At 42.3% G+C, this 25046-nt stretch overlaps 1 protein-coding gene across 1 annotated transcript; it reads left to right on the forward strand.

The window, feature by feature from the left end:
* Positions 1-22263: 22263 nt before the first annotated feature.
* LOC147433322 (uncharacterized) lies at positions 22264-24728 on the forward strand. Its single transcript, XM_086491748.1, has one exon. It carries the CDS (start codon positions 22683-22685, stop codon positions 23988-23990), a length of 1308 nt encoding a protein of 435 aa, XP_086347874.1. The 5' UTR covers positions 22264-22682; the 3' UTR covers positions 23991-24728.
* Positions 24729-25046: the final 318 nt, after the last annotated feature.

A 25046-nucleotide genomic window follows, 5' to 3' on the forward strand; every position in this document is an offset into this window, starting at 1 on the left:
AGCCCCCTCATTCATCAGCATCAGTAGCATCGCGGTAGATGCCAAGATGGCCCTCCTCAGCATCGGCAACGACAAGCCAGCAGGGAAAGGCCGCGCTAGATCAACATGAGGTCGAGAGTACCTCTTGAGGAGAATTCAATCGGCAGGTGAAGGCAAGATGACCGGATCCTAGACACTATCATCAACGGGGGTGAGCCAAGCAAGGCAACAATCCCCCAACTCAATCGAGACCAGAACTTCAAAAGCAAGATCGAGTGTCTACCGAACATCAAGCTATACTAGAGCCCCAGCATACAAGACACAGGATCTTAATAAGCAGGATAGTATGCCTGCAAACCATCAGGCTATGTAAGATCCAGTTAGCATCAACAAAACGGGGGACCCAAATTCGACTCGGGTGGACCGTGCACCATGACAACATTGAAGCCAGGGACCCAAAACGACTCGGGTGGACCGTGCCCCTTGTCCATACAGCAAATTCAGGGACCCATAAGTGGTGGACCGAGCCCCTTTAGCCAAGCCGGGGCAAATCTTCAGCAGAAGACAGGCAAGCAAGCAAAGCCACCTACATCCAGGCTCAGACAGGAGTCCCTCTAAGGTGAAAACAACACATATGCCTATATTCGGCTCACAAGGATCCCATCCAGGTACCACAAAGAATACACCTACATTCGGCTCAGATAGGAGCCCTACAGGTACACGTGCAGTCAAGCCCCACATTTGGCTCAAGATGGAGCCTCATGGGCACATAAAAAAAGGTATGTGGTGCGACAAAATCGGGCTCAAGAGGATAAGCCCCACCATATCCGCTCGTTCTTCCAACCGAACCATCAACCCTTCATCCAAATCGTAGCGGATCTAAGCAAGGGAAAACAAGAAGACCCAAGATGAGTGATTCTCAAGTTTGTTTTTGTCAAAGGCAGGTTTGCGAAGAACAAGTCAAAGTTCTTCAAGATCTAAACAGATACATGTGAGCATTCAGGCTCAACACAAGCGACAAGCTTCAAGCAGATAGGAAGGAACAGAAGCGGATTGGCCAATCTTCTTCTCTATGATTTATCTACAAGTCTTGCCCTCAAGTTTACAAGACTCAGATCAGAACATTCAGGTTCAATCGAGTCCTGAAGTATGTATCAATGGGATTGACTCTCCAGCAGTCTCTGGAAAACCTTGGTTTGTATGCCAAGGAAGCAATAGATAGGCTTCATCTTTTTGGTTCAAGGACGGACCGGTGCTTAATAAGCCTAAAAGGTATCTTCCGCAATGTACCTTACTTCAAAGAGTAGGTAAGATCATATCAAGACTTCCAGGTCTACTCGAGCACTCAGTAAGTGCTTCAAGATCGAAAATCCAAAGGCCAAATCTTTAGGAGGGTGTGGAGGCCCTTGTCAATCAAGCCTAAGGATCCAATTCTGCAAAGTAGCTTACTCTCCATGGAACGCAAAGCGAGCAAATATTTTTGGTGCACTCATACAATCTTCTACACCCATGCAATCAACTCAGCTTAACGCAAAGTGGACCTTCGTCGCCATTCAGGAAGGAATCATAGCACGAAGTCAGTCAAATCAGCTTTCAAGAAGCAATGGGAATCAACGCACTTGGTTCTCGCCCTCAAAAGAGAGTGTTGCATCGTCATTGCAGCTTCAGGTATAAAATCCGGAACAGACAGGTTCCTTGGCATGGATTAACGCAACATCGTGGTCTATGCCACTCAATGTATATTCTTACCCTCAAGCCCCATCAAAAGTACCAAGCAGACTTGGTACCCATAGCTTTTATACCTTTCATTAAGCACGGCTATTTGAGATAGACACTGCCTTCTCCGTAAGACCGCTCATGCAACCCATTTTGGATTTCGTAGACGCACTAAGTTCTACACCCTCCAAAGCATTAACCAGGGAGTTTCCTGCCCTAACAGTGCTACTCTCGGGACGAGAGTTTTCTAAGGGGGGGTGTATGTTGGACTCCGCTCGAGTAGGGGTCTCCGGATTGACAGTGGAAGGTGACCACCCAATCTTGGCAAAGCATGGCTCGGTGCCGCAGGGCGCGCGATGGACCCGATATGGGGACGACGGACGATGGGACATAGTCCTAACCTTGATTTTCTCCTCATCTCACCGTTTGAATACTACGGACGCATGAGGGGTTTTGGGAGTGCCTAGTAATGGGAGTGTCCCCCTCCACATAATCACGTGGAGGTAATCGGGGGAGTCCGCCATGCATGGGCACTCCATGACCTAGTTTCGGGCCGTCGGCACTTCGTCAGCGGGTCTCATCGGCGAGCGTCGGCAAGGCGCTACACGCGGACGGGTTGTTCGTTTTGGACGTTCGAGTACTCCACACGGATGTCTCGACTTCCTCTTTGATCTCAGCCATGCACGTTCACAAATGCGTGCCCAAGGTGCTCCTTATTCGCAGTCGACTACTATTGTCGGCAGATTCCTAGTCGGTTCACATCGACGAGCGTCGGCTTGGCGCTACATGTTGACGGCTTGTCCATTTTGGACGTTTAGGTACTCCACGCGGAGACCTTGGATTCCTCTTTGATTTCAGCCATGCACACTCATGAACGCATGCCCGAGACGCTCCTTGTTTGCGATCGACGGGCTGTCTGCAGGTTCGGCCCACTCCCCTGACTCGAGACGGTCCGTGGCATTTTCGGCAAGTTTCCAAGTTAGCCCAAAATGGCCTGAGCGAGTTCCAAGGAGACCTTTGAGATATGTGCTCAAGACCCGAATAGCCTTGTTCACTCAACATTGATCCTAAAGATGCTTCCATACTCAACTAGGCTTCATGTATATGCAGTGCCACGAAGGCTCCCTCATGCGTCGAGCTAGACGTGATCTCGGGCCATTTTCTGAACGAGCCCATCAACGAGCCGCCAAAGGGACTCAAGTCAGTGGATGCAAGCCTTACAGTACGTGAGCTCCAAGTTACGAGCCCTTGGCCTCGAGGTGAAGGAGTTCATCTTAGGTGTCTCGGGCAGCCCCGTAACAACCTCTCCCCCCCCCCCCCCCCCCCCCCCCCCCCCTCTTAAAAAAAAAACCAACAACAACACATACACACAATGTTTTTCTTTAGGCGAGGCCAAAAAGGCAAGCCTCAACAAATGGGTGTGCTTTAGTAGTTTAAAATTAGAACAACCATTGAAACATTTGCTTCAACATAGCTATGCCTTTAGCTTTTTTTTATAAAAGTGCTCAGTTGAGCTTAAATTTCTTAAAACTCAAAAAACTACAAAGAGCCCTATCATATCCTATGCACCAAATCCTATGCACAGGGATGATAACCAAGAAAGAATACATCATAGGGCAATCAAATCTTAAATCTTACTACAAAGCCTTCACCACCAACATGTTTCTAGAACAACCTTTGAGTCCAAAGGCTCACACTTCCCTTGAAATAGTAGCACATTTTTGGATTTCCAAATAGCTCTTAACATGTTTCTAGAACAACCTTTGAGTCCAAAGGCTCACACTTCCCTTGAAATAGTAGCACATTTTTGGATTTCCAAATAGCTCTTAACACCGTGGCTCCTACTATATAGATGTCCGCCATAAGATTCAAATTCTCAATGAACCTAGATCCCATAGCAAGGTCGCGCCTAAAGAAGGGAACTCCCATATGTGTATGCACTTCCTAAAAATTGCACGCATAAAATCTCTAATTTTTAGACATCCCGAGAACATATACGAAAGGGATTCATTCGGGTACTTTCATATGACACATGTACCATCGACAAGACCTCTAGATTTGGCTTTGTCATCGCTTGGGATGTGTTAGGTTTAATGGCCATGTGGCCGACCGTCCATCACTAGCTGCCGCTAACCCTAAGTGTACAACTATAGACTTGTGTGAGCCACTAACACTAAGTACAATGTGTATTGTGCCTTAGTGCATAAGATAAGAGAAGAAAGAAAGGGGGCATACAGTACATTGTCTCTCCCCCTTCAACCTGTGTGTGGCTATGGTGGTGTATGTGTGAGTGTGTGCATGCGTATTCTTCTTCCGTTGTTCTCCCAGCTCCTCCCCATCATCTGGTATCAGAGCGATTTCATTCCCAAAATCGTTTCCATGCGTGCGCGTACTTTCAAGAGTGTAAACAGGATTCCGATTTCTCTATTGGCAAGTTCAGCTTCCCGAGAGCGTTTCCATAAGGTGTCCTGGGGGTTCACCCCCCTTTCAGAGCCATTCGAGCTACGGTTCAGGAGCTGAAATTTTCAGCCCTCTTGTGGTAATTTGTGCTGCAATGCTTCCATAGCCAGTTACAAGTACCTTTGTTGCAGTCTCTTCCGTCTACGAGAGCCCACAGCTCATTCGGGAGTGTGTAGCCTCTTTCAGAGTGGCCTCATACACACACATAGAGTGGGAGCTTAACAGCATTGTCTTCTTTGACTACAGGTACAAGTACAGGCTACAGGTTTCACTGCTTGCGATATTATGGTTTCAGTGGGAGCAGTTGTTTATGCGTACATGCATATGTTGACACTTTTGATAGTGTTTGAGCTCTTTTGGAGAAAATTGACTCCTCGCAGGGATATTTAGTTGCAGGCACATGCTTTTGACGCCTGTTTGAGCGTCTTGATAGACTTGTACGTCTTTGTGGATACTGTCATTGTACGCTTTTGCGGAGCCATCTTTTGGTTAGTACAGTAGTCCCGGCCATTTCTGAGACTTGGTCCGGAAGATAGCCATTTCTGAGACTTGGCTATATGTTTTTTGCTACATAACCTACGTTGTTGAGGGTCGATAGCGTGAGGTTTTCATTGAGCTGGGGTATTCTCAAATGTGGAGATACCTTTGGTGATACATGTAGCTTGAGCATCCCTTACGAGGCCTCGCCATGTGGTATAGGTGCTTTTGACACCGAGTTGGCGGTCTATGGTCAGTTTGACTGTTTATGCGCCTCAGTTGGTCTCTATACAGTGTGCTTTTGAGAGGCATTGCTCTCTTTTATGCTTTGTGATTGACATACTTGGTCATTTTGTCTCGTATTTTGGTTGACATAGTCCCAAATACAAAGGGGACTCTACCGAAATTTTCCCATAATCTTTTGGTAGTTTTGTCACCATGTCTACTAGCAAAGACCGTGACATTTATGATATAAAGAAGTTTGATGGCACTAATTTTCAGCTTTGGAAGAATCAGATGCAAGATGTACTTGTCCAAAAGAAACAAAAATTGCGTATTATTTATGCGACACGGACTGAAGAGATGAATTTGACTCGGTTTCAGTGGGAGGAGCTTGATGATCTATGCAGATCTACTATTAGGTTGCACCTTGCTGAGTTAGTGTACTTTTCAGTGCTAGAATGTGAATCTTCTTATGCTTTATGGCAAAGTTATGCAACACTTATGAGAAGGATACAGCAAGTAATAAGGTTTTCATGATGCAAAAACTGCTTAACCTTCGCATGAAGGAGTCAACCAGTGTTGCTAGTCATATTAATGACTTTGATTCTCTATTTGCCCAGATTCGTACACAATGGATTAATATTGATGACGAGATGAAAGAAATCTTCTTACTTTGTTCGTTGCCACCCTCATGGGATATCTTTTGCAAAGATGTCAGTAACTCTGCTTCTAATGGTACGCTAGTGTACATTGATGTCACTATTTCTCTTTTGTTAGAGGAAATGCGCCGCAAGGCTATGGATAGCTCGCATCATGGCGAAGCTCATTATGTGCAAAAGGATGGAAAACAGCGTAAAGGTCGTTCTTGGAATCATGAATCCAAAAAAGAGGGCAATAGAGATGCTTCAAAGGGGTAGATCAAAGTCTCCTGGTCGTCGCAATGTTCAATGCCATTATTGTGATAAGTTTGGTCACATAAAGAAGGATTGTTATGCTTGGAAGCATGACAAAGGTAAAGGCAAAGGCAAAGACAATGATGATAAAGAGGAGAAACCAAAGAGTTTGGTTTAGATTGAAGAACTGAAACATAGTGCAAGATGATTGTGATGCACAAGACATCAATATGTTGACTGAAAATAATGATGTATTTTATGATGCACAAGAAACTCTATCTTTGCGGAGTTCTATGTCACCAAAGCTACTTGTTAGTGGTGAAGTGTCCCATACATGGATTCTTGATTCAGGCACTTCGTTGCATGTCACACCTCATAGGCATTGGTTTACTACATATGAGGAAACCATTGACACTGTTACACTAGGTGGAAGCTACTCTTGTGACATTGTGGGTATAAGTGATATTGCTATGGTTATGGCAAATGGGGTGAGTTTTACCATACATAATGTGCGTCATGTTATAGCTTTGACACGAAATTTGATTTCGGTTGGACGTCTTGATGACTTGGGTTACAAAGTCACTTTTCATCAGCAGTCTTGGCGTATTGCAAAAGGTCATCTTATTTTATCCCATGGTTCTAAAGTTGGTACACTTTATCCTCTTTATGTATCTGACAAGAACAGTGTTCTTTCTATAACCGAGCTTCCAACTGTTGCTTTGTGGCATAGCCGGTTAGGTCATATGTCAAAGAAGGGAATGGAAACTCTTTCTCGTTTGGGCTACTTACCGTCTTAATCATTTTTTGATTTTCCCTTTTGTGAACACTGTCAATATGGTAATCAACCACAAGCACATCGTACACAGTCTTTTGACAAAGAAATAAAGCCCTTACAGCTTGTGCATAGTGATTTATGTGGGCCTATGCCTTCTAAATCCCATGGTGGTGCGTCTTATTATGTTACATTCATTGACAATGCAACACGACATGTTTGGGTTTATGCCATGAAGTCTAAAGATGAGACTTTTTCTTGTTTCAAAAAGTTTTTATCTAGTGTGGAGACTTAGTCTGAACATAATTAGAAAGCTTTACGCTCAGACAATGGTGGAGAATATGTCTCCAAAAAGTTTGTAGACTTATGTTCAAGTAGGGGAATTAAGCGCGAGTTTACATCTCCTTATACCCCTGCACAAAATGGTGTTTCCGAACGAATGAATAGGACCATCCAAGAGAGGATTATGTCTATGCTATCACAGGCTAATTTCTCGCAAGCGTTTTGGGCTGAAGCATTATGCACTGTTGTGTATTTGATCAATAGATCACCATATGCTTCATTACAGTTTCGTGTACCTTTGGAGTTATTGTCAGGACATAAGTTGTCTTATGAAAAACTCCGTACATTTGGCTGCAAAACTTATGCACATGTACCCAAGGAGTTGCGTGCTAATCTTGACCCTAAGTCTAGGAAATGCATCTTTATTGGCTATGGTATAGATGGTCAATTTGGCTATCATTTATGGGATCCGGAAAGTCGATTAGTAATCCGTAGCAGTGATGTTGTCTTCAATGAGACCAAGATGCATAGGCAGCCAACGAAAGAGGTTGAATTTCGGAAAGTGACGTTTTTTGATGTATCACCTCCTGTACAGATAGCTCCAGAGCCAATTACTACACAGGCTAGTACAAGCTCTGATCAGCCAAGGAGATCTCAAAGAGTCTCACATCCGCCAGAACGGTTTGTTCCAAGCGTGGACTTTGTGTTGCTAACAGATAGTGGTGAGCCTTCTTGTTACAAAGAGGCTATGCTAGCCAATGATAAGGTTCAGTGGGAACATGCTATGAAGAGGGAGCTATCTAGTATTGCAAAGAGAAAAACATGGGAACTTGTTCCATTGCCAAAAGGTAGGAAAGCTTTGCCTTGTGAATGGGTTTACAAGAAGAAGATTGGATCCAATGTTGAGAATTACAAAGCTCGTTTAGTGGCCAAAGGCTTCAAGCAAGAATATGGTGTAGATTTCGAGGAAATCTTTTCTCCAGTGGTCAAGATGATGACACTAAGAATGTTACTTGCTTTGGTTGCCACTGAAGATATGGAGCTTGATCAAATGGATGTCATTACAGCTTTCTTACATGGTGATCTTGAGGAAGAGATTTATATGCAGCAACCTGAAGGGTTTGTGCTCAAGGGCAAGGAACATTTGGTCTGTAAGCTTCTGAAAAGTCTCTATGGCTTGAAGCAATCATCTAAACAATGGTATCAAAAGTTTGATGCATTTATGCGTTCCCTAGGCTATAAGCGCAGTAATGAGGATCCATGTCTTTAGATAAAAAGACAACCAAATGGACAACTTATTATGCTTATCCTTTGTGTAGATGACATGCTTATTGCTAGTCATTCTAAGAAGGACATTGCTGACTTGAAAACCAAGCTGAAAAGTCAATTTGACATGAAAGATTTGGGTGAATCCAATCACATTTTGGGTATGCGCATTACTCGTGATTGTAAGAAGAGGTTGTTGTACCTTTCTCAAAAAGAGTATGTGCACAAAGTTCTTGATTGTTTCAACATGAGGAAGGGGAAGGCCTTGAGTACTCCATTGCCTGCATATTTGAAACTTAGCAAGAACGATTGTCCCAAATCTGCTGAGGAGAAAGCTATGATGGCTAAAATTCCTTATGCTTCAGCTTGTGGTAGTCTCATGTATGCCATGGTGGCTACAAGACCTGACATTGCACATGCAGTGGGAGTTGTCAGCAGATTTATGTCTAACCCTGGTAAAAAGCATTGGGATGCTGTCAAATCGACTCTCAGATACTTGAGTGGCACTACAGATAGACAGTTATGCTATGGTCGTGGAGAGTCATCCATTCAGAGATTTGTAGACAGTGACTATGCAAGCTGTGTTGACAATCGTAAATCAACAACAGGTTGGATTTACACATTTGCTGGTTCTGCTATTTCTTGGAAATCTGTTCTTCAAGATTGTACATCCATTTCTACCACAGAGGCAGAGTATGTTGCATTGAGTGAAGCATGCAAAGAAGCTCTTTGGCTTGCTCGCCTAGTGAAAGATCTTGGATTGGAGCAGTGTACACCAGTTCTTCATTGTGACAGTCAAAGTGCTATTGCCTTGGCTAACAATCCAATGTTGCATTCCAGAACGAAACACATTGATGTATGCTATCACTTCAGTCGTGAATGCCTGGCAAACAAGAGCCTTGATTTAGTGAAGATTCCTATGTCAGAGAACACAACGGATGCACTCACTAAGAGTCTCTCCAACCATCAGTTTCAACATTGTCATGAGTTGATGGGAATTGGGTGAAGAGTGGTGCTCTTCCATTTTTATAGTCTCCCACATTGGCCATCAAGTGGGAGAATGTTAGGTTTAATGGCCATGTGGCCGACTGCCCATCACTAGCTGCCCCTAACCCTAGGTGTACAACTATACACTTGTGTATAGCTGTACATTTTTATAGTCTCCCACATTGGCCATCAAGTGGGAGAATTTTAGGTTTAATGGCCATGTGGCCGACCGCCCATCACTAACTGCCGCTAACCCTAAGTGTACAGCTATACACTTGTGTGAGCCACTAACACTAAGTACAATGTGTATTGTGCCTTAGTGCGTAAGATAAGAGAAGAAAAAAGGGGGCATACAATATGTTGGCTCTCCCCCTTCAACCTGTGTGTGGCTATGGTGGTGTGTGTGTGAGTGTGTGCGTGTGTATTCTTCTTCCGTTGTGCTCCCAGCTCCTCCCCATCAGGATGATGCTAGACAAAGCTCTCCAGAGAAAGACTTTTTCCCTTTCTTCACATTTGGACCTCTAGATGCATGCTCCCAAGAACTTGACCCCATTTGCTTGCAGTCCACTTTTTGGACCACATCCTGTTGACGTGAATATACCACTCCTTTGCAAAGCATAGCCTTTCATAGATAATCTTAGTCTTGGGCAAGCTAAACAAACTCTCTCTACTCCACTTCCATGCTTTCCGATCAAGCAGTGTGGAGTAGGGAGGAAGGTTTATGATTGATACCTTTTCTAGTAGCGTCCCAGCGAGGACTTCCTCTTGGAGCCTGATTTGAGGCCTTTCCTTGCATTTTTTTTTGGTCTAGCTCTTCAAACCTAGATTTGCAAATTGATATTGTGTGATTAATACTCTTTTTCAGCATTGGACCCACTCTCTTGATTTTTTATTGTATTTTTTTACTAAACCTCTTCCATGGGTCGTTCCTTTCCTTGACTGTGTCCTGGTATAGTTCTTATGCAGTGTGAGACAGCAAAGACTTAAAGTGAGCTTTTTAAAATAGATTAGGGTAAGTGATGAGAAGTTTTTGGCACCCTGTGGTTGATGTGCTTCTTTTGAGAAAATTATCAATGTTCCAAGCAGAGGGAAATGATCAAAGAGATCTTCACTCACGAGGATTTTCATGAGTAAAGTAGAGGACACCCAATCATAACCATGAGAAAAATAGAGTCTGCCAAGTCAAAGGCAAATTGGGCAGCTTGGAGACAGTGGTAAGTGCACTGCACCCTATGTCACCCTTCCAAGAGCCAGTCTACCAAGTGTTAGGAAATAGGACGTAGCTAAGTAGATATTTGAGTAGCTTAATGGAGAGAGACAAATTTTCGCACATGAGAGATTCTATAGAGAGATAGAGAGAGAGTGAGAGAGAAAGAGAGAACACATGATATACATGGTTCACCCAATGTGGGCTACATCCATGGGAAAGCAACCACTCAATGGCTTTAGTACTTCAAACAAGAAGTAGGTTACAAAGGGATTATACTCTTAATAGAGCTCCCATCTTGCTTCACTCTCACCACCTCACACCCACCTTGTTGCATCAACCACACTCTAAAATGTGTGTAGAAAAGGCCTCCTTTTATAGGCCAAAAGGGCTTCTTTCTCTCATGAGAGGCAGCCGTGTGTAGCCGCCCTTGTGTAGATAAGTTCGAGTTGAATTCTCCCGTGCATCCATGTGTGGCCGCCCTTGAGAAGACAAGTCTGATTTGAATTTGGCCACCATCCATTGACTCTCGGCCACCAACAAACGTTTTTCAATCACTTTCCGACCGTCGTCCAACCACAATATTCCGGCGAGTGATTTTTGCGACAAAAAATTTGGTTTCCGACCGGCGAGTCCTTTTTCTTCACGCACAATGGCTTCTCCTCATAGCGGGAGCCTTACAAATGTGAGTTTTTAATACAAAAAATTAAAGGGGTAAATCAGGCTCCATACTTAACACCAAGCATCCACCAGAGCCCATTTTTCTTCTAGGAAAGACCACTTCTTACGCTCACCCCCAACAAGAATGCTGGAGGGCCCCTATCTATCTTGTCTTGAACAAGCCATATTAAAATCCCACATCAAAAAAAACTCCCCGTCTATTTGTAACTGTGAGAGATCATACCATAACATCTGCCTACCCTTGGAGGTGTGTGCGCTCCTTGCCGCACTGTCGAAGCAAGGGACTTGCCAATACACCGTATGCGAGCCACAAACGGCTCCAAGCACACAACAAGCCTAAACTAGCAAGCTCAAGAAAACAAAGGGTGTGTCACTCACCGCTCTACGCTCGCCTTCGTGGTGGATTCCTCGCCGCGATGAAGAAGAAGCTGCAGTCGTGCCGCGCTCAACCGCTTCGCCGCCGTCGTGCCTTCGTAATGCTCGATCGCACACACACTCTCCCTCTCTCTCTCTCTCACACACACACACACAAGGAGGTGAAGAAGAAGAAGATGGAGATGGAGCAAGAGCACTCTTCAATTGCACAAATGAGAGAATGAGTAAAAATTAGGTTTAGTTGGCTTTTATAGGAGCTCACCCCATTCACACTTGGGCGCCCATGCTTAACCAACTAATCCCTTGAATGTCCAAGTTAAAGTGCGCCTCTCATCGGCGATCACTCTACCTTTCCCTATTGGACCGACAAGCCCGGTACCTGACTCTACCAAATACATAATACGCGTCCATCGTAGGTGATGGGGTGTCCGTGTGCCGTGAGGGTTAACAAGGTGTTAGGTGCGTAGATGTTGGCAATAGTGAGGAAATTATTATGTACCTTAATAGATATTGCGAGAGCCCTTCTGGATGGGTGCTGAAAAACAACCTTAGTCTCAAGAATTCCTATCTCATCACTCCACTAGAGCCATCAAGAGCGGTACCATAGAAGAAATGAAGTTCCCCAAGCCTCTAGTTTCTTCATGTTGAGGCATCAAGGTGGTGTTCCTATATACACCATCAATTGATATCATTTCTTCTCTTCATGCACTGCCAAAGCTTTTTTTCCGTTCTTATGACCTCAAATTCCAGGACAACAACTTAAGAGCGGGGTTCATTGGGAGAGTGGGACGAATTCTTCAACATCCAAACCATGTCTAGTTTCCATAACCTTGGTAATAGAAGAATCCAGGGGACTTGAGTCAGGGGATTTCTTTTCTTGTAGCACTACAAAGGGATTGTGAAGCGGGACAACAAACGTCACCCCTTTTGGTTGGGCAGGAGGAGGGACATAGCTTATCCCTTTCCAAGATTTTTTAGTCTCATGTGCCATGGAATCCCTTGCCACTTACTTTATCCTTTTGGCCCTCTTCAGACCTGGGATTTGCACCACCGACATAGTTGTTACTATCATACACTAAGGCAAAGAAGTATTCTCAATGCTTGGACCTTTAGATAATTGAAAATTGAAGCTCTGTTTCTCCACCGTCTTCTCCTGTTGTTTGATGACCTCTATGTTATAGATCATAGCCTCTTTTTCACCTCCTTTTAACTCTTTATCATTCTTTACGTGCTTCTCACTCACTTCTACAATTCTTTCCTTAACAAAGATATGATTGGTACCTCCTAACCTAGAGTCTTGCATTGTCGGATTGGTACTTTATTTAGTCTTCAAGGGAAAATCGTTGGCAAAAGTGCCCAAATTTCTAGCTCTCAAAGAATGCCCCAAATTAAGTCTTGAAGCTGAGTAGAATCATAATTAGCCCTGCTCCAACATTGATGACCATGTTCTTACGTGGTGTCTTAGGGACATTCTAACCTATGCACACCCTATTAGAAGATCTTCCAAGTCCTCTCTTGTTAGGAACAAACAACGGGGTGCCAAGTTGAATGGCAAGCATCCTGATATATCCCACAACCAACTTGGTAGTCCCACAAACTACTTTTTACTCTTAATCAATTTATTTTTTTCTAAAAAACAATAATAATAGCATTATTATTTTATCACTGCTTAAAGAAAATCTAGGTTTAGTGTAGTGCTACCTACCAATTCTAAAATTGAGCTCTAAATTTTAATTTTGAAGGTGAGAAAACCAACAAGATCTAGGAAATTTTATAGAATTTCAATGTATAAACCTTAAAATATAGTCAATATACCATAAAAATTTCTCCCATGTGGGTTTTCAAGTTTTTGGAAAACCCATATCTAAAATTATGTTCACCTATATGCAGTTCAAAGAGAAAAGGCTTAAGATCAGAAAGTAGTAGGGAGGAGTCAGCCTTACAACTCACTAGCCAATGCTCCTAAACAAGATCCACAATCATCTATATTCAGTCTATTTGATTATTTGACCAGGTGAAACCAATAGCCTCTGATACATCCATCTTGGTGTATCTTTGTCATAGAGCTCCTTCCAACTGTCTTTTGCTTTCCTAGAAAGATTCCTTTCAAAATTTCCAAAACTCTCGTTAGACAATCAAGGTAAAGATATGCCCATAAATTTGAGTATGGAAATCAATTTCTTTGGGGTCTCTCCTCTCCCTCAAATTTCAAGAAACCTTGTCCTTCAAAATTTCAAGATGTTATGACTTTTGTTGCATTTTAGTGTATTTGTTGCAATGTAACTCAAATTTTCACTCGTAAACCCCTGGCAAAATAGCCCAAAACATCCTGGAAAAAAAAAGTCCACTTTGGGCACAATAGCCCAAAATGTGTAAATGCCTACCATGCCCTCAATCCTAGTTTGACCTTGCCTCATTCCTAGGCTTTGGGCCAAGTAATTTTTCATTGCATGATGGAGGATTTCGTGCATAATGACGCTTCCTTAGGCTACGGTCACACAAGGCCTAGTTATCAATTATAGATAACTAAGACAATTATGCTCAGAGAGAGCATTAAATGAATAACTAAGCCTCTTGCATGGTCACACAATGCTTAGTTATTCATTCACCCTCTCAACTAGGCCTTGAACTTCACAATATGCCAAAATTGGCATAGTTACAAAGGGTGGGCATAGTGTTACCATATACATGTGGTAGTGATGTGTGTGAACACACTTAGGACCATCAAGGCATTTTTTTTCCTCATTAGTAACCATCCAGCTTGCATTTCAACTTGTAAGCACACTTCGTACCAATGGACTTTTTTCCAGGAGGCAAATCACACAAAGTCCATTTGTCATTTTCTATGAGTGTATCATATTTTGATTGCATAGCAGCCATCCAATTTTTGAATTTTGTGCTTCATCAAAAGATAGAGGTTTCTAAACATCACATAAGCTAGGCACAGCCAAAGCACAATGTGATGCATAAGATGCACGTCGATAACCTAAACAAGTATGACTAAACAAAGGTGCATCCCATTTATTGTCGGGAAAAGTAAACACCAGTCATTTTGGCATACCTCTAGCTTGTTCATTCTCAGACCTTTCCTCAGCAAGTACATCATGTACATCTGCATCAGTAATAGGCTGATCTGTAACATTTTCAGAAACCCCCATAGGCTATACATTTTCCTCATTGGAATTTTCATTCAAACTTCCACCAATAAAAAGAGGCAGCAAAGTGTCATAAATGTCCTGTGAGCTTACATTACTATCTCTAGTACATGGTAGCAAGGGTTGAGAAGGATCTTCCACAAACATAACATCCCATAAGACCAAGATACGCTTTTTTTTTTGCGGATGATACAACCTGTAACCTTTGCTTTCAACACTATAGCCAACAAAAATGCATTTGACAGCCTTATCATCCAATTTTTTGCAATGCATTTGTGGCACTAGAGCATAAGCCAAAGAACCAAAAATGCGCATGTATTCGTTAGAAGGCTTTCTATCATGTCATAATTCATAAGGATTCATAGCCTACAAAGCTTTTGTAGGACACCTGTTAAGTACATAGGTAGCACACATGATGGCCTCAAGCCAAAATGAATGTGGCAAAGCTTGACTTTTGACCATACATCGTGCCATTTTTGTAAGTGACTTATTTTTCCTCTCAACAACACCATTCTGTTGAGGCGTATACGACACTGGACATTGGAGTTTTATCCCACAACTAGCCAAAAATTCATTAAATTCATGAGATATATACTCCCCCCTCGATCTGAGTGGAGGGTGCCTATAGTACATTTCAAGACATTTTCAGCCATAGCCAAAAAATGTTTGAAGCACATAAATACTTCGGACTTTCCTTTAAGAGGATACACCCATGCATGTTTGGAGTAATCATCAATTAAAGTTACAAAGTAAAGGTAATTTCCCAAGGACGGAGTTTGCATGGGCCCACAAACATCACTATGCACAAGTTACAACCTGCATGTGGCCCTGATTGAACCATCCTTTGGAAACTTTGAACGCTACATCTTACCCAAAATACAACCTTCACAAACATGTTTGACAAGTTCTTTAAGATATGGCAAAGAAGCAACCATATTAGACTTTTGCAAGCGCAATAAATTGGTAAAATCCAAATTCCCAAAACGTGCATGCCAAAGTTTTGCATCTGAAATAGCCTCAGAATCCACAGCTGAATTCAAAATTTTGCCCACATTTGTCATAGAAAGCGAGCTTATATAGTGCATGACATAAAATTCCATATGCAACAATTTCATCACCAAAACTGAGATCATGTACTGTAGATCTATCATCCACAAATTTGACTACAAGTCTAAGTCTAGCAAGTGCAGATATAGACAAAAGATTCTTCTTGATCCCAAGTACGTACAATGAATTAATAAGCGTGATAGAAATGTCATTTGCAGTAGTAAGCACAATCTTTCCAACTTACTTAACCAGATAAGAGGCATTGTTGGCACAAGTGCCTAAATTCCCCTGAGGGACATCATCCAAAAAGGTAAAAAAGTCAGGATGAAAGGTAATGTGCTTTGTAGCACCATTGTCAAAATACCACACGTGTGAATCTGCAACAACTGACATGCATGCATCATGGACAATAGGATCATAAGTACACTTTGCACTAAAAAGCCCTCTTGCATCTGCATTAGCATCAGAATCTCCTTTCACAGAAGAATCTACAATAGCTGCACATGTATTGGACCTTGTAGTTGATCCAACATCTTTTTTCTTAGCCTCTTTTGCCTTCAATTTTGGGCACTACTAAATCAATTGATCATTAGCTTTACAATTATGGCAACACATCTTTTTTTCCCCTTATCACCAGAATCCCCAGACAAACTTCTGACAACAGAAGCATTAGGAACATAAGATTTTCCACACGTAGAAGAACCATGAGAAGTGGTTACATTGTTATCACCACCTTTCTTTTAGTAGGAATAAAAGCTTGTTTAACTACGCGTTGTTTAGCCCTGCTTTTTCTAGAAAGTGACTCTTGAAACAACAATGTGCATAATAAATCAAACTTGACAACTTCTGGATCTCCTTGGGTCATAAGTCTCTAAGTACTAGCAAAAGTGTGATAAGAATCTGTCAAAGCATCAAGAACATTCTGCACAAGGGAACTGTCAGAAATAACTTCACCTGAAGAAAGAGTTGCTAATCTATATACTTGACACCAGTAAGTAAAGTGTCTATTTCATCTTCCTCATGCATAATCTTTGACTCTAGCTCTTTATGCAGCAATGCAATTTTTGCCTCATTGCGACTTGCATACCAGCCATAATATCCTAAGACTGTTTTGCAGCTTTTGTTGTTTGAGCTTTTGCTGAAAGCATATAAGGAGTAATAGTGTGCCTCACAAACAATGCAATCAAAGCACAAGCCTGTGCATCTTTTACATCCCTACGAGCTTGCTCAGCCGTAGGCACAACAACTCTAGCAGTAGCAATCATGCCACCCAATCCTGCAACATCACCTACATCCTCAGAATCACGATGTATATCAATGACCTACACAATATTCCAAACGCCCTTTGACACAAGAATATGCTGCCCCATATAAGCCCACATAGAGGAATTGTCCCCATCTAATCTATCCTTAGTAGCAAACATCTTGAGCACATCTTTGTTGTTGTCAGTCATGGCAAATGTTGCACCTGATGTGAAAACTGTTTGAAAAGAGGAGAAACAAAGCAGGAACAATACGCGCTATATAGCACAAACCATAGAAGATTGTAAGGGACTTGTTATGCAAAAATAGCATTGAAAAAATTTTGCACAAAAGGACAAAATAGTTATTGCTTGTAGTGGAAATGGAGGCCAAAATGAGCCCAAATGCAAATTTTGAGCAGACCAAGCTCTACAAGTCCTCTTGAAGTATTTGTCGACTTGCTGACTCTCACCAAAGCTCAAAAAAATTGGCGAAAGTGAGCAGGTACGTGCTGGAGCTACTGGCGACTAAGCCCCGGAGGACTCAACCTGCTCTTATACCAATTGTTGGAATTAGGGCTGCAGACACAACTTGGAGAAGACAAAGGCATCTCAAGGCACACAACACAGAGTGTATTAGTTAAGTGTGCAATGGGAAGATGAGATAGCCCTAGAGTGATGGGCGTATATACAATGCACGGGTGATCTCTATAAGGCTCGACTTGTTGCAAAGGGTTATCTACAACAAAAAGACATGCATTATGAAGAGACTTTTTCTCCCGGTTGTTGTATGACTACTGCGCATTGGCAGCTTATTTTGGTTGGGATAAGGCATTGTGACTGCTTTCTTGAATGGTGACATATTTGAGGAAGTTTATGTAACCGCACATGATTTTTTCATTAAAGGGAAGCAATATAAAGTGTGCAAATGTAAGAAATCTTTATATAGGTTGAAGCAATATCCTCGTGCTTGGTATGAGAAGGCTGACACTCATTTGGTCAAATGAGGTTTTTGTAACAGTCCAAGAGAAAGCACATTTAATGTAATTTAAGTGTGAGGGTGATGTACTTCTCATTGTCATTCTCTATGTGGATGATTTGCTAATCACTAGACCAAATGAGAGACATATTACTAAATTTAAGGCTGATTAGAATGATGCTTTCAAGATGAAAGATTTGGGATTGTTGCATCATTACTTGGGTACACAATTTAAGCAGTGTAATGGTGGTATTGCCTTGTGTCAGACAAGTTACATAGAGACATTTCTATGTAAGTTTGGACTTGAGGATTTGAAATTTATTGCCACTTCCATGGAAACATGTTTGAAATTGAGTCTTCATGATGCTGGTGATCCTGCCAATGTCACTCTTTACCAAAATGTTGTAGGCTGTCTTATTTATGTATACAACACGAGGCCAGATATTCAGTTTATAGTTCACATGTTAGCATATTTATGTATAGTCGAGGGTCTAAGCATTGGCAGACTGTCAAGCGGAATTTTTTGCTACTTGAGTGGCACTTTAAATCTTGTCTTATTTTATAGCAAGGGGGGATCATTGCCGCCAAATTTACATGCTTTTTCGGACTCAGATTTGACTGGTTCTTTTGGCACGCGAGTGTCCACGAGTGGTTTTTGTTTCATGCTGGACAATTCATGCATATCATGGTTGAGCAAGAAGCAAACTACTGTGGCTACTTCCAATTGTGAGACTGAGTACAAGGCAGTCTTCACATCTACTGTTGAGTATATATGGCTCAGACGCCTAATGGTTAATTTGGGTGTTGGACAGGACACTGCCACCACTATCTACACTGACAGTCAGAGCGCATTGGCAGTGGCAAGGAACCCAGTTTTTCATGCTCTCACAATGCACATTGAGGTGCATTACCACTATGTTAGGGAGAGGCTCTTAGTAGGAGAGATCAGCTTGGCTTATGTGCCAACACAAGATAACCTTGCAGATCTTTTCACAAAGGCATTATCTTGTGAGAAGTTTGAAGATTTTCGAATAGCTTTGGTCTTACTCCCCTTTGTGGATTGATCTTGTCCTCAGGGAATGGCACTTCCCTATACTTTATATGCCACTTCTCATTCACCGTATCACTCCCACGGGGGCTTTGTTACCATATACATGTGGTAGTGATGTGTGTGAACTCACTTAGTACCGTCGGGACATTTTTTCCCTCACTAGGAGGCTTTTTTTTCGTGCATTGTATATACGCCCATCACTCCAGATCTCTCTCATCTTTTCGTTGCACACTAAGTAATACACTCTCTATCGTGTGCCTTGAGCTTCCCTTGCCTTCTCCAAGCTGTGTGTGTATTTTCTTGCAACCCTAATTCAAACACATAGTTATTCATTTAATGCTCCTTTTTGCGTGTGACCAAGATTAAGGGTTAGTTATTTGTGTAATGTGTGAACTTTGTCCTAGTGTCCTAGAGTATGAGTCAAGGAGAGGAAAGGTGGATTTATCCACATGCATTGGTGCAAGATTGTAGAGCTACTTAACACTAGTTTGGTACCAAAAAGGAGTGTCCTTTTTTTGCAGATTTAAATAAACTGGTACATGAAATCTAGAACATATCTCAAGAAATGCTTTTGCAAACTTATAAAATGTTATTTAAAGTACTCATAGAAATTATAATCCCTCACTTTTGATCATAACCTCAATATAGTAACTACACTCGTGAAAAGAACCTACGCAAAACAACATTCAATGTTTCATTAAAACTCATACTCTAGCTTAAGAAAAAATGACAAGGGTGCATGTAATAATCCGTGGTAACTACTTATATATGTGTTTGATATGCAATTTTCATGTGAGAAAAGAATCCTTTGTGACTAAAATTAAAAATAGAAAGTCACGTGGGTCAAATATGCAACGTTCACAAATTCAATTAACGATCACAAAAAACATTTAGCTCATCTAAATTTACAATGTCTTATGATGCATATATACTAGATCTATGACTCCATTACATAAGGTGATATTTTTTATGGTTATGCAAGCCACATTTGGTGATTTATGAAATATCCAAAAAACTGCACATGTTGTATTTATGATTTATTATTTATCAAAGATAAGCCTTAAAATAAAGTCCACTTTTGGATTTTTTTGTTCATCTCACTTATTTGTATACAAATACCTCATATGGACACAATTGGGAGATTTATATACACACTTTCATTAGTTTTTCATAACAATGTTTTTTTTGCAAGAAAGTATGCACTACAATTTTTTTTAAATGAGCTTAAATTACAAGATGCCTATGAGTTTGAACCCTTGAAAAATGCTTAGTTAATGGGTATTGAACCTATAAATACATTATACACCTTAGGTTTTGTCCCATAACCTTATCATGCTAATGAAAGAGGCATTGAAAGACCAAAATTTTCCTTTTTGTCAGCATTTTCAAGATTTTGGTCTTTTGATTATAACAAAAATCTAGTCCCATAACTAGGTTATGAAGCTCAATTTCTTGCTATAATAAGTTTTTCCTATCCGTACACCTTGAAATCTATGCAAAATCTTTTTTTGATAAGAAGTTATATTCAATTTATGAAAATTTTGTTAAAACTGCACTAAATCTCTATGATTTTTCCATCTTTAAATCTTATCATTATAATCTTAATTTGGTATTAATTTCGGTAATAGTAAAATTTAGCTATCTTCTTAAACTCATAGCTGACCTAAGATATGAACGTGACCTATGAAAGTTTTTTATAGATTCACCAAATAATTATGACAAGTTGCTAGAAAAACAGGACATTTGAGTGTCCAATTACAGAACTAGTGTTAAAGCTCATTTCAGAATTAATAAACACAAGTCTATTTTGCATTACATTTCCCTTGTTTATGGTGAGCTTGTGATGACTTAGCAAATACTCAAGATCGTGTTTATGAGTCCAAGTTAATTAATCTTAGAACCTAATTCGCTTGAGTGATAATGTAACCAACACGCACTCACTTGTGTACACCATTTTTCTCTTTCATCCACCCTAGCTAGCACGATCCCATTCCCATCAATTTGTTCAAATAACCAATAACTAAGCCTTGCGTGACGATAGCCTTAGTGGAGGGTGGCTGGATATTTTTCCTTCCTTAGGAAAGAGAGATGAAAGTTTTTTTGAACTCACAATTGTGAGTGGTAGATAGATTATCATAGCCAAAAAGAATACATCATTAGCCATGCTCACACCGAGCCATGGCATCATGGAGACCACATGACCATCATCATCATACAACCCAAAAAAATTCCAAGACGAGCTAGACCATCAAACCGACTAGAGAGAACATTGGTGAACAGGGGACCCACTCCAACGAACATATCGTAATTAGAATCAGGCATAAGCCAAAGAGAACCTAGGTAAGCCACCTCAGCTGCCCCGGGACGGCAAGCATCTACCACATGCTTGAAATCTACCAAGGGGAAATCACCCGAGCTTGAACATAGAGCCGAAAGACGGGTGGAGCCCAATAGTCTCCATCATCGAAGCTGAAAGAAGAACATACGGCAAGATCCCACCAAACCGGGCCACCTGGCACCAATAGAACAGGCTTTTGCAGAAAGAGCCAAACACATTTGGAGAACACCCGCCGCCGTTAATTGCCACCATGTCTGACCAAGCCTGCCACCCTTCGCTGGACATGTCAGAGAGCGTCCTGAACCATGCCACAAAGCCAACAGAACCGCTCAACCATTCCCAGGCATCGAACCAAACCCTCACACTAGTGCCTCGCAACACGGCGGCGAACCGACCCCGTGCTCTGCAGCCCAATAATGAGCCCGCACCGCACTTGGAGATATGAAAGTTTCACCCCTGGTGCCAGGAAGTCCACGATATGTGAGCAGGTCGCTTGCTGAAGGCAATTTTGAAAAAAGTCATGCTCAAGTACGAGGGTTGTGCAGTACCCTAATTTCTCTACTAGGACTATACTAAAATAAAGTTAGTTGAGTGACCTGCGCAAAAACGGGGCCATGAGGGCTCCTTGACACGTACAAGCACAAGAAGAAGGCTGCTCTCATTCAGTGGCCTGCTCTGGATGAGACATTGAGACTCGAGAAGAGGAGGAGCGGGGTCCGAGGGAGTACTTACTACTACTACTTAGTAGCCGTCATGGATCCAATCCAGCACTCACATCCACAGCTCAAAAGTCCCCTTCAAAAACTCTAGCCTCTCTCTCTCGCACAAGCACAACGCATGCTCTCTGCATAACCGTAGCCATACTGTACGTGCCTCTAGGCAGCTCTTTCCTGCATCACACCTACCCTAAACTCACCCACCCATGATCCGTCTATTCTAATTTCTCCTCAACTCAACAGTCTCTCATTGCTCAACTTTCAAGTTCTCAACCCATCAACGCAGTACCGTCATGAACGTCAATTTGTGTGCGTGTTTGTGCCCAAACCATTTGCCCATGTGCGCCCACTAGTGACTAGTGTATGTGCTTGCAGCAGCTTGCACCACCACTACCACCACCAGCACCCCACATCAATTCTTATCGTCTTTTGCATCGAATCTTCATCTGCTCGACTCTGTGTTTGTGTGCTGTGGATGTGTGTGTATGTGTATGTTTGTGTGTGTGTGCGTGTGTGTGCGCTCGCGCCCCTCTCTTTGTTGCTGCCTCCTGACATATGTACTGCCCGCGACGTAGAGCCTTAATTAGGCTTTACCCAAGCAATCCTCCTTTCACCCTTGCAGTTCTACTATCAATATCACATGTCTTGCACTTCATTACATTAGGCCTATGTGCCTCTCGCAGATCAACATCTCGTGTTCGACTAGGTTTGGCACGCAAATGTCCAATAACAATAAACCCCCACAGCTTGCACACAAAAATCTAATAAGACTTAGCCGTTCTCTGTGTACAAAACTGCAGCTTTGCTCTCGTAGCTGCTGCTCCTGGTCTTTCAATTCATGGAGGAGGAACATAATCCCATAGCTCTTCCTCATCACTTACAAGGCATCCATTGCCCTCATTTTCACCCATCCACAGCTCAAGCTCAGCCACGGTTGTGCGAGCGTGAGGGCTGCACAAGTACAGCTTCCATATTCGATCCAGAAGCTCTCGCCAATCCTCATGATCTGTCCAATTGTACCCGCATCCGATGCAGTCAAATGGAGATGGATGGAAAGCTTGAATTAAGCCTGGGATTCCAGGCTTCTGAGAATGGCTTCCCTACAAATGTAACTAATGAGGAGCACACCATGACCGACCTTGTCAATGACCCAAGCAAGAACACCACCATAGTTGCAACAAAACTTGCCTGCAAATCAGACAAGGAAGAGGACTGCGCCTCTAATCATGCGTTCACTTCTTCAATTGTGGCTAGCCAAACCCTACCTCATGCTCATGGTGTCTTCCCCTCTTCTCTTCATGACGTCAAAGTGTTCTTCTGTAAGTTTTGCAACAGACAGTTTCATAGCTCTCAAGCATTGGGAGGCCACCAAAATGCACATAAGAGGGAGAGGCTTGTTGCACGAAGTACGCCGTTAAGGCTGGGATTGCCGTCATTCTCCGGTTCGACTGCGAGGTCATTTGCACTATCCACTTTGAGCAACCGACCTCGCCCAACACTACATATGCTGCCTTGCTGCATCGGTGGAGATAGGTCTAAGCATTTTCCCGTTGCTGATGTTGGAGATTATAAAGAGATCAAATTGACCCTGTCTCCTACACTATTGCAGCACAAAGAAAGATTTCAAGCAACTCATCATGGCTCCACTATGTACAAGCCCATTTTTGGTCATGGGTACATGCGCAATAACAATGTCCTCACCATCGGCAATCGGTCTCTCGGCATCAAAGCGCACTCACTTGTCCATAAGCCATCTGCGGTTCGTGAGCATCTTCATGTAAGTACACCACAGACAGGAGACTGCATCGCGAGGGGTCAAGCTGCGGCGGCGGAATGGCCTAGGATGGGCATCGTACCTAGGGGTTTTGCACCAGACCTAGGGCACTCACAACAAGTAAGTATGCAAACTAAAGAGAGGTATGGAGCTACATTCACACCATCTCTACATTCTGCTACATCCAAGCTTGTATGTCGCATAGAAGCCCCAGGCAGTCTTTTGCGCCACCATCAACACGGAGCTCTTGACTCTAGCTGCACAAAATCTTACTGTATTCACTCTCGCATGTCTCCCCTGCTCTCCTCCGAGCTTGACCCCTGCTCCAGAACTCCTACAAGTCAGCATGTAGACCTCGCTCTTCACCTCTAACAACAACTCGTTATGTCTTGATTAATGAACATTTGCTATGTGACACGCTGGTAAAATTTTCATCTCATAATCTCAATTTTATCTCTCCACTTGTAGTTTTCACAAGGTTCCTCTAGGTGATTATTGGTATAATGGTAGGTGATCCAAGTGTCTACCAACTAGTATTTGATCCACGGTGGTGCGGCCTTCAAGTGTCTACCAACTAGTAGTTGATCCACCATGGCACATCGTTCAAGGCAATTGCATGACGTGCTCACATTTCATTGCAAGAAGCTTGCCTCAACCCTCAAATCACCGTATATGCGAGAGGCAAAGGTTTGGTTGAACTTCCTAGCATTAGTATGGCATTCCTCATGTATAGGCATGTGGTGGACCCTATGGGTTTGCTCACACGTAGTTTGGGTTCACAACTTAGTAACCAAGGCGCTTTTTGTTCACATGCCAAGTGGAAAATGAGGAGGGTGGGTTCCAAAACAAAAAAATAATAGAAAAGTGTTGGGGGTGTGAACTTTGAATTATGATCACACCAACATCTCTGTGAGAATCCTAATTTAGGTGTATCCTTTGTATCTTGGTGTGTTTACCATTCCTTGTCCAGTTATAGCCTATGTGCTAGCTTGTCATGTGGAGTCAACGGTGTAACCTATGTGGAATTTCCCACTTTTATGTGGAGCCAATTGCACCTTCTCCTTTGTATTGTTAGACCCACTCTTGTAAGGGAGGTTAAACGATGACCGCTAGTTTGAGTAATCCTCCATAGACTCTAATGAGTTATCTATGAGATGACTTGTGTTTCTTGATTATCATATAACATTAGATGGTATTCTAGTTTTAATTTGAGCTCTCTCTCTGTCTCTCTCTCTCTCTCTCTCTCTCTCTCTCTCTCATCACTAGTAATACTAGTTAAGCTTGGGCATGCTCTTGGCAATATCAGTGAGCCACCACCTTTCTTTGCTAGCTAGCTAGATTAGAAGATTCTAGGCTTGCATTAGCAAATTAGGGTCTCATTTATGCCTCTCCTTATGTCTCACTAGCATCTCAATAGATCTTGGCTAA

This window comes from Adiantum capillus-veneris, chromosome 20 (genome assembly GCF_014529385.1).
Source record: "Adiantum capillus-veneris isolate H3 chromosome 20, ASM1452938v2, whole genome shotgun sequence".
Classification (NCBI taxonomy): domain Eukaryota; kingdom Viridiplantae; phylum Streptophyta; class Polypodiopsida; order Polypodiales; family Pteridaceae; genus Adiantum; species Adiantum capillus-veneris.